This window comes from Onychostoma macrolepis, chromosome 05, assembly GCF_012432095.1.
Source record: "Onychostoma macrolepis isolate SWU-2019 chromosome 05, ASM1243209v1, whole genome shotgun sequence".
Classification (NCBI taxonomy): Eukaryota; Metazoa; Chordata; class Actinopteri; order Cypriniformes; family Cyprinidae; genus Onychostoma; species Onychostoma macrolepis.
The window spans coordinates 10776632-10787760 of NC_081159.1; the positions used below are offsets into that span (position 1 = coordinate 10776632).

General features: G+C 34.5%; 1 protein-coding gene across 5 annotated transcripts in view; it reads left to right on the plus strand.

Moving 5' to 3' along the window:
• edil3a (EGF-like repeats and discoidin I-like domains 3a) overlaps window positions 1-8825 on the plus strand; it is a 206495-nt gene extending 197670 nt beyond the window's left edge. For all 5 annotated transcript variants that reach the window (XM_058776707.1, XM_058776705.1, XM_058776706.1 and 2 more), the window contains one exon: window positions 6625-8825. In XM_058776707.1, the coding sequence (XP_058632690.1) occupies window positions 6625-6670 (46 nt within the window). In that variant the 3' untranslated portion in view covers window positions 6671-8825. The remainder of the gene's footprint in view (window positions 1-6624) is intronic.
• The last annotated feature ends 2304 nt before the right edge of the window (window positions 8826-11129 follow it).

An 11129-nucleotide genomic window follows, 5' to 3' on the forward strand; every position in this document is an offset into this window, starting at 1 on the left:
GAAAGTATCCTCTGTGTTATATATGTTCTGTGTTACCCCCACCACACGGATAAGCTGTTTTCCTTCAAATCTAAGTGTAAATAAACATAGAAAACGTATCCGTGTGGTGCGGCTGACAAGTGTTCTCGTCGCTTCATTAAATTCAGATCGAACCACTGATGACAGATGGACTATTTTGACGATGTCTTTCATACTTTTCTGGGTCTTAACAGTGTTATTTACTTGGCAGTCAATGGGACAGTCACAAGCCTCCCGGTTTTCATCCAAAATATCTTAAACTGTGTTCAGAAGACGAACAAAGCTTTTACAAGTTTGGAACGACATTTAAGTAAGTGATTAATGACTATTTTCATTTTGAGGTGGAGTAACCCTTTAAGGCATTCTTTCGGTTTGGCATTTGGCAAATTTTAAACGATTGATATCCTATATTCTATGGTATTTCTATTTGTTATTACAGTTGTTTTTATTTTATGTTATTCTGTATTTCTAGAAAAAGTGATCAGAACATTTACAGCTGATTAGAATTGTAGTGCAGTTCTCTCACACAGAGTACCATTTAAAAGTTTGGAGTCAGTACGATTTTTTTTAAAGTTTCTTGTGCTCACCAAGGCTGCATTTATTTGATTAAAATGTATTGCAAAAAAGCAACAATATTGTAAAATATCATTAGATGTTTTGGTAACACTTTATTTTGATGGTCCCTTTTGAACATTCTGTTGACAGTAAGTAATGTTGCAACTACATGTCAACAAACTCTCATAAGTGTATTAGTAGACTATATGCTTCATATCTACTAACTCCTTATTGTGTTGGTCTCCCAACAGATTTTCTACTGGCTATAAGTAACTTTGCAAGAACATGTCAACTTAATCAAACCCTAACCCTACCAGTCAACTAATACACTACTAACAGTCTAATGAGAGTCAGTAGAAATGTAGGTCCAACATTAGAGGGACCATCAAAATAAAGTGAAACCGATGTTTTCTATTTAATTATATTTTAAAATGTAATTCATGCCTGTGAATTTTCAGCATCATTACTCCAGTCTTTGGTGTCACATGATCCTTCAGAAATCATTCTAATATGGTGATTTTGCACTCAAATATTTCTGTTTATTATCAGTATTGAAAACAGTTGTGCTGCTTAATGTTTTTAATGTTTAAAAACTCAAGCTTCTTTAATGCATAGAAAGTTCAATAGAATAGCATTTATTTGAAATAAAAATACACTTACCCCAAATGTATGAAGAGTAGTGTGCTTAAGAATATATGTAATGAATTAATTGAATAGTGTTAATGTAATAAGCATGAAAAAAGAAAAGATTAATCGTGAATAAATATTATAATCGACTGACAGCTCTATAAATTACACAACTATAATTTGAAAACTGCCACCTGAAGCTTGCTTCAGCAAGGGGTAATGAGTAGCTTTGATAAGTTGGCACGCATCTGAGTAATGACAGAAATTCGGATCAGGTCCTTATAGGATTGCTTTCCTGCTGAGTCACACCAGATCTTCTCCGTTTTATCAGCGCTCAGGGGAAATAGGACAACTGTACCCGTGGAGCCCTCACATCTGATCTATTGTTCGAGATTTGTTTGCTCTGCACAGCACAGTCTGTTCAGCTCCTCTGTTACTATATCGATGAGTTAAAGAAAGGAAGGTGAAAATGAAAAGGAATGGTGTATTAAAAGCGATCGTGTCCTCATTTGGTCCCTGTCAGGGTGTGGGATGTCAGCCCCCTGGGTAAATCATGCAGCCTGCCACTTCTTAAACACTTACTTTTATAGACAGTCCAGACAGTGTCAGAAAAGGGCGAGAGCTCACGCAATATTTCCAACATTAGTTAATAACATTAAATTGAGCGAGCTAGTGCACTACAGATGAGGCCGGAACAGTACATATTATGAATTTGGCTCAAATGAGTAAATGAGAAGGATAATGCCAGCTGGCACAAGATAAAGCAATATTATTCCTTTAGAAAGATATAAAAGATGTTGTTGTACTTAATATGTGATCGGTTTCATAGAGGGTGTTTTTGGCCATGAATTTAAACTCTGTTTCTGTCCTTGTGCAGGCACTTGAAAAATGTTGATTATAAATGAACTTATACTAAAGAAAGAAAATAGTTCAGTGTCAATAAGTTTTCATTGTTTTACCAAATATTTGTTTGTGTTTGGGGTCTGTATTTATACTACATGTTGTACCATGACATGCTAACGTTACAGTAGGTTCTGATGAAATCAGTTGTGAGGCTCACTTGGTATTACTGTGATGAAGATAAGGTTGGCATGACAGTTTTGCTGCCTTAGAAGGCAATAGTCTATGTAGGCAGGGAGGCAGGTTTTGAAATTATGTGACACCAGTGATCGTAAAATTCTGTGTTATATCAAAGCAAATCACATTTCAGAAATGTTGAGCCTTGTACACAATGATTGCTCTGTCCCACCACAGAAAGTCAAGGGAATTCCCAGCTCACACACACACAGCTAAATCTTCCTTCAGCTCATATATAATATATATATATATATATGTAAAATTATTATTTATTTTATTTATTTATTTTTTTTTAATCACACTATGATAACTTGGAGATATTTTACCTAAATTATATTGGGGAGGGGGGATTAAATAACCAGTGAATTAAATACTTCACAGATTATTTTCAGGGGTGTAAGATACTAGAGTCATTTTTATATTATTATTATTATTTTGGAGGATTTGTACTTTACTCAAGTGCTATTTGAACTGAGCACTTGTTATTTATTGATTACATTTCTGAAGGGGAAAAAAAGTAGTATTACTTTTTAAACTTTTGTTTCATTTTCTTCCATTTTACACACATTAAATGTGCTAAAGGGAAGCAGAAATGTGAGATCTGGAAATGGAAAGCAGCCCAATATTGCTAGATCTCAAGGACCTGTTTAAGTAGAGATCATTTCAGAAAAGTAGAAAGGTTCTTGGTTGTTTAATGATTTAGCTGTTAGCTGTCTATGTAATATATCGGTGTCTCAGTCTCCGTGTCTGTTGATCTATCAATCAGATTTGGAATCAGTTCATGCTCAGATGTAATATGCAGATCTCTCTACAGACAACCTTGTTTTGCCATGCTGCAAAAGGACTTGAGATTGCCTTTCCACTTTGAGCATCTCTCGAGGGATTTTTACACTGATTCAGTTCCATATGAAGGACCCACTTCAAAGGACGTGTTTATGAATTGAGCAGTCTTGCAGCTTGAAGAGGCTATGAAGTGATAAAGTGTCCTCCTCTTGTGATCGAACTCCAAAAGCCCTCACCTCTAAATAGAATATCTGCTATACCTGATGCACAAACTTAGATAATCCTCCATTTGTTTCTGCATGCCGTAACACTCATTCGGTGCTCTAAGGACAACTTTCCATTCCACAGCTTTGCGGTGATGAGCGGAGCAGTGCAGGGATTAGATTAAGCAGTAAACACCAGGCGCAGATTTATGGGATGTCTTAGAGATGGATTTTCTTTCTTTGCAGCTTTTATGCATAATCGTTCCAAATGTTCTTGGGTGCGCAGGGAGAGAAGGTAATTGAGAGTGACTTGTTTCCATCATTTCTTCAGAGGGTACATCAGAAGAGTGAGATGTCTCATTTGGTTACAGTCACAGAAAGCAAAAGCGTTCACTGGAGTTTTAGTGTTCACTGTTGCGTGAAAGACTGAAATGGATAAGTACCATAAAAGAGATGTGCACTACATTACACCTCTGTGAGTCTGTTTTTATTCAGCAGCTTTTACCAGTCGAATAGCAACAGTATCTGTTATTCAAGTAATTAACCTTACCTGGTGAGTCATGTTCATTTTAATTTTAGAGAACTTCAGCTCAAACTGTCATAATTAAATACCTTTTTTTTTAAAATCATAATGTGATTCTAGATTTTCAATAAGCTATTAAACTTGGATGTCCATCACAATACAGACCAAAATATACTGCTTCCATTTCATCATGACTTCACAAAAGATGGTACAACTTAACATTACAGCGTCCTGGAGTCAGTTTACATTTACCTTTGAATGCAACAGCTTACACGTTGTTATTATTATTATTATTTTATGAATTTGTATCATGGACACTGTATTGTGACTTCTTACCAATCAGTTTAAGAGTTAAGTTCAGTCTTTACAGTTTAGGGGTGTAATGGTACACATATTCATACCAAACATTTTCTGTACAGGTCTTTTGGTTTGACATGTATGTGTACCAAATGAATACAGCATTGTTTTAACCACACAAGTGCTGTTTTAATACAGCACTTGTGTGTCGGATACATGTGCTGCTTAATGCATTTGAAACCTGTTTTCCTCAGTGTATAAATTATATTATATGGTTAAATTTGTATCTTTAAATGTAAGAAAGTCATGCCTGTATTTCCATTTTGCATTAAGAATCATCCTGACAGCAAGCAATGTTAAACTTATAGAATGAGTGCTGGAGCGCATGCATGCATGTCTAATAGATGGAGCACAATAAAATGGGAGCATAATAATTCTGACTTAAATACCAATTTTGCTATAATAATTTGCATTCAAAAGTGGAAGCATTTCAAATCCTTAGCCCGTTTCCAACACCACCATAAAGTGCAGAACAGTTTCAATTTATTTTTATTTAAAGAAAATAAAGATAGGAAGGAAGAATTAACTTTTTTTTTTTCTCCCACTGTTCCAAAAACATACCGAAACTATTTGTGTAACTTTAATTTAAAGTTGTTAAATAGCAGTCAAGTTATCCATCAGATTATACCGTTTATTTTTATAAACACAAATAATGAGGATCTAAAACAGGGTGACTTCTCATAATGCCTTCTGTACCATGCCTCAGATTAATTGGTGAATAGAAACAGCTCTGATGGACTTGTTGTGAACCATTTGATTTATATTTGCATATTAACTCTCTCACAAAAAAGACAAAAAAATACCCTCATGCTACTAAAAAATGTATTTTTCAGCGTTCTTCCACAACACTGGCTGCACATACACTCATGTTTGATTCTGCATGTACTGTACTGTAATTGGCCATACTGGAATCACACAGGTGCCTGAGGTGTCTTCAGGGTTATAGAATGTTAATGAAAGACGTAAGAGCAGCCTAATAAATCTCTTATGTATTTGCCACTGTACTGTGAGCTGAAGAATGCAGACTTTATCTTTATTGAAGCCTGGCGGGAAATGTTTGGCACTGAAAGACTTTCCTGTGCACATAGATTTCCTGCAAACACGCAGGCCATCAGATGAGAAGTTCAGCGAATGAGTTCATGTTTTGAGCTGCCCTTTTGACTAATCAATTTTTTATGACATTTCCCCCCCGCTCTGCCTCAGAGTACATTGGAGAGAGTCGAGTTGCAAAACACAAGATTGGTTCCATGGTGCAGAAGGGAACGCTGATTCGGTGTGGAAGGAGAAAGAGGGAGGGAATAAGCCACACATTTATGTAATGCTAGTGACACCAGCAATTAGACACAGGATCTCTGTGCTCTTATTGTTTACTCTCTGCTGATGAATATGCGCTGTCAGAGCTCAGCAAAATTTGTCTTTGAAGCCCACTTGAAGACTTAGTTCCCAGCCAACCTCTTTGTTGCTTGCTGAATTTTCCCCATCTCTGAACTCTTTATACCGAACATACTTGAGCTCTGTTCACACTCAAGGGTTATTCATAAATCATGAACTGTACTTCCTTTCTCTGACTCTGTATTGTAAATGCTCATTATTTGATTGATAGGTCAATGTGTGTGTATACGTCTGCTGCAGGAAATACAAAGTCAAGCTGATTTCATCAAGAGCAAATGAAATAACTGACTGGGTGTTTACAGTGAATTAGTCTATATTTATTTGAACTTAAATTAGCAGCCTGTTAGCCAAAATGAAAACTTCCAGTAGCTCCAGTTTGGTTGCCAGTGAGTGTTCACAATTACATCCTTAAACAAGTATAGCAAGTAATAAGATAAAACAGATTAAGACCAAATTGTGGATCGGATGTGGTCAGTACACAATACCAAAGCCTAATACTCCAAGATTTATTTACATAGAGTAAAAACAATAATATTGCGAAATATTCTTACAATTAAAAGAACTTTTTTTCTGTTTGAATATATTTTAAAATGTAATGCATTCCTGTGATGCAAAGCTAAATGTTCAGCAGCCATTTCTCTAGTCTTTAGTGTCACATGATCTTTCAAAAATCATTTCAATATGCTGATTTGTTGCACAAGAGTCATTTGTTATTATTAGAAATATTAAAAACAGTCTTTCTGCTTAATTGTTTTGTTTCTTTAACTGTCACTTTTGATCAATTTATAGTGTATTTCTTTCAGTGATTTATGCAATGTACATGTCGTGTTAAAGAGTTCATTCTCGCTATTAACAAACCATTAACTACGACTTTTGCCTCAATAAACTCCTAATTTGTTGCTTATTAATAGTTAGTAAGGTAGTTGTTGAGTTTAGTTATTGGGTAGGGTTAGGCATGTATAGTATGGTCATGCAGAATATATATAAATATTATATAGTAGCTTTTTTCATTTGGTTAAATAGGTCTGCTATATTTGATTAAAATGAATCATTGTATGATTTGGGAATTTTTTGTTTTCTTTCCAACAGGTCTTTCAAGGAAATTTTGATAATGACACCCACAGAAAGAATGTGATAGATCCTCCCATCTATGCCAGATTCATCCGAATTCTTCCATGGTCATGGTATGGAAGAATCACTTTGCGCGCAGAGTTACTGGGATGCACAGAGGAAGATTAAAGACCCCTATTAATTTCCCCTTTGCAACACTTTGGTCCATATTCAATATAAACTGTGCTTGTAAAACATGTACAATTAAAATTGGTTTCATCTCATATGAATTTTCCATTTTTGTAATATTATGATTTGTTTTAGGTTTTAGTCCTAAAGAGGTTGGGTTTAGTCATCTCTCGTGCCCTGCTTTTTTGTCCTTTTATGGTCTGTGCCATTTATTGTTTTGTTTTTTTGTTTTTTAAGCCAATTAGAGGGTGGGGGTTATTTCACTGTGGTTTTCGCAGTGGAACAAAAGCCACTGTACAGTGTCACTTTAAACCAGAACAAAACATCACATGCAATGATTTTTGGGCCATAATCAAACACATAACAGAAAAGACTAACATTAATATGTAAAATATCTTTCTACTTTTATTTTAACAGCAGGCCTGACTGAAGTTATATCACAACTGACATTGACATTGTGTGGACAAAAAATATGATGGTATTGTATTATATGTAAAACGCAAAATAACTGCATGATGCAAAAATGAATAGAAGTATAAGACAACAAGATGTATAAGTTCAAATTAAAGCATTTCGTAGATCATTTTTATCAATCATTTCAAATTTGTATTATCTGTTTTCCTGTACTTTTCTAAAGACACTGTTACATGCCCCATAACATAATGACATGCCATAATAAAAGCAACACTACAGAACTGGAAGCACCTATTACAGACAAATCTTAACCAATTCCACACACATAGACAATTGTTGGAAAGTTATGAAGGTAAAGGTACATTCACCTACAGCTTGTTACGTAAGCAGTCAAAAAAGTTTTAAGAAAATATTGTCCTTGGAGGTCCATTACCTTTTTTTTTTTAATGTATACAATATTGTTTAACTTCCAGATGTCTCAGTTTTTCAGGCTGTTTACCTATTGATTAACTGTACTACTGTATTTTATATTATTTTTTCTTGATTGTAAAAACCTCAGGATAGATGTCATCTTTTTTTAGTACTTACAATCATACGATTAGAAAAAAACTGGTGGAATGCAAAATCCTTTTGAAATCCCACATTTGTATGTGCTTGTTAGAAAATGTGAAGGAATATTAACATACGAAAAATGTATTGTATGGTGGGGTTATTCTTTTTTTCCCCTTTGCATATAATGAAGACACAAATAAATAACAGCTTTTATGTATACAGATGTTAGGTATTCATCAAAATCAATTATTCATTTCAAAGGTGAGCACCGTTGGGTTGTGAAATCACTGCATCATTTTATTTGCTACTTTTCTGGAAATTTTCAGGGCTCATGACATACATGTAATATATATATATAAGAACCCATGAGACGGGGGAGGGGTTTTAACACTATTTGTACAGTCTTGAATGTGACAAAAAAAAAAAAAAAAAAACATTCAGCGTATATCATACACCAGAATCAGCATATACATCACGTACAGTATCATATTTTTTAACTAAAAGATAAATGTTGGCATCATGTTTCTATGTTTATCATGATTATCGACATATATTGAAATAATATCAGTAATTCTTGTCTAACATTTCCCTGTGTCTGTGAAATTCTTCTCTAACACTGTTCAAATTACTTGTGTGCACATTTAACAGTTTTGTACAGACCTTTTGAGGGTGACTGTGTATTAAGAAGAAAAAAAAATCGAAATATGAGGTCCACAGGCACATTTTTGAAAAAATAAATAAATAAAATATGTATATTGGTGGGTCTGATAGTCCAGCATTTCCATTACATGTGCTGTGAATAGTGATCGTTTGAAAAAATATATAGAGTTAAAGTCAAGAGAGACCCAGTGGGCCACATACTCTTTTTGATTTGCATTTATGCTGTCAGCTGTTCCAAAAAAATAATAATAATAATAAAAATGTCATGTTTCTTTTTTATTCATACCGTGTCAAGCAAGTGCTATATGGTAAAACATACCAGTTATACACTATTAGTTCAAGCGATGTGTACAAAGGAGGACAGCCATTGCTAACATATAGACAGCTCTTTTGTTTGACAAATAAAAAGACATCTGTGAAAAATCTTTTGATTTCTGTCTATCGCTTTTTCACGTGTTATGCTTTCACTAATGTTATGGAGAGAGAACTCTCCTGTTGTTTGTTCCAGTACATGATTTGGTATGCAGCTTGTGATTTTCACTTGCATTGATTGCTTTCCTCCTTTTCCCAAGCTATTCTTTGTTCAGGATCGCACAAGATACAGCCTATGAATGTAATGTCAGATCATATACTGCTTATGGCACTTCATGTGAAGGGAAGGGGAGAAAAAAAAAAAGGAAAAAAAAGCAGAAGAAATCTTCAGGAGATGGCCAGATATGCTCAACTGTGATGTCTAGAAATGAATTTGTAACCTCAGTGCCACAATACATTTTAAAGAATGAAATAGAGATTTTTTTTAAAGAACTATGCAGCTTGTTTCTGCCACAGGATAAAAATAATAATAAACAGAAGATGTATTTTTTTATTATTGTTTACTTTTTTATTGACTTTTTAATCTCACAATTTTGACTCTTTTTTATTGACTTTTTATCTCACAATTTTGACTCTTTTTATGGCATTGCCAAGATATAAACTCAGAATTGTTAGATACAAATGCAAAATTGTGCGATTTAAACTCAGAATTGCGAGATATAAATGTACAACTGTGATACATAAATTCAGAATTGCAATAAAGTAAGTCAGTTTTTACATCTTGCAATTCAGACTTTTTTTCTCAGAATTGCGAGTGAAAAAAAGTCTGAATTATGAGATATCAGCTCAGAATTGCAATATGTAACCTCAGAATTGCGAGAAACAAGGTCTAAATTGTCATGCATGGTAGAAACACAGTGACAGTTGTTGTTGTTGTTTTTTAAAGCATTGCATGCAATCTTCTTCTTCAGGGAAAATTGCCAATCTGATATTATAAATGTTGTATTGTTAGTGCAATAGATTATGTGGATAAACAGAAAGCACATAGAGTTGTGTGATCTTTCTGACAATGCCTCTAATAGACTTTATACAGCTGTCTTACATGCTTGAAACCCATGCAAGACTAGATTTGTATGGGCGTATTGAGACCTGCAATCTAAAATCAGCTTTCTCAGTCAGCCCATTTCTGAGCACAATGGCGTGAGATGTTAGCATGAGGCTATTGTATATTTCTGATTGTGCTGTTGGATTATTAATGCACATGAGCGATTGCTAGGAAACCGTTCCTTAGCCAGCTGAAGGCACGAGGTGGGCATGGTGCCATAATCAAAAAGCAGGAAAAGGGAAAAGGAGGATATGTGATTAGCAAGCATGCTGGGATCTCTTCCATACTAAAGGTTATCCTGCTTCATTTTGATTTTCTCATCGCAAATTAGAATTGCTTTCAAATGTAACAGCTGATTGCTTCTGCCCGTGGCATCGTTCAGTGAAGATTGATACACAGCTGTGTGCTACACATGCAGATCACATACTAACAGAAGATTAAAGTCTTCAATCAGTAGGCCATAGGTCTTGGAGTAGTAGTTCAGTAGTTGAAAAAAATCGTACACATTGAGAAGACTGAAGAGTCGTCTGAACGGTGTACACTCACATGTAATGAAGACTGTACTCATAATAGTTTTCTATAAAAATTATTTTAATTATGTAAGGTCTACAGGATAATCCAAGCTGATCCCACATTACTACTATTTATGAAGTGGCAATTTTGTATGAATTTTTCATATGATTCAAATTGTAAAGTTACAAAGTAAGCATTACGTTCCAAGACAAAAACTCAATTGGCAAAAAAAAAAAAACCCATAAACATCAATACTGCATACACAAGATGGAAAGATAATGTAAAGATTAAGTAGTAATTAAAACAACAACAACCTGGTTGTCTACGCAGTAGAAAAGTGGGTAGATCTAGGTCTAAGTAACATTATTTATATACAATACCAACATTGTATCAGTACAAATCTGGTTGAAAATATGTGAACTCGTCCATTGAAAGTACACAAAGAACAGCAATGCTAGCTAATGCTAGCAGAAGACATTAAAATGCACAAATTAGCATAGGGCTCTTGCAAAGTCATCCAGACACTATTTGAAAATGCTAGTCATATATCATTAATGTTTCTTCATGCTGATTTATCCATTACAAGGTTGTTTTGATGCCCACAACAGGCAGCATAGAAAATGGTCTCATGAGGAACCACAGAAGAAGTCTTCAATCGGATGTTGCAGAACTTATATGCGAGTTTCTCACCAGGGTTCCTCCTATGTAACATTTAAATGGAGAGGACTACCTAAGATCTGAGACTGTTTATTTTTTTATTTTATTCATTTTTTTTAAAATTAGGTTTACTCTGAAGATC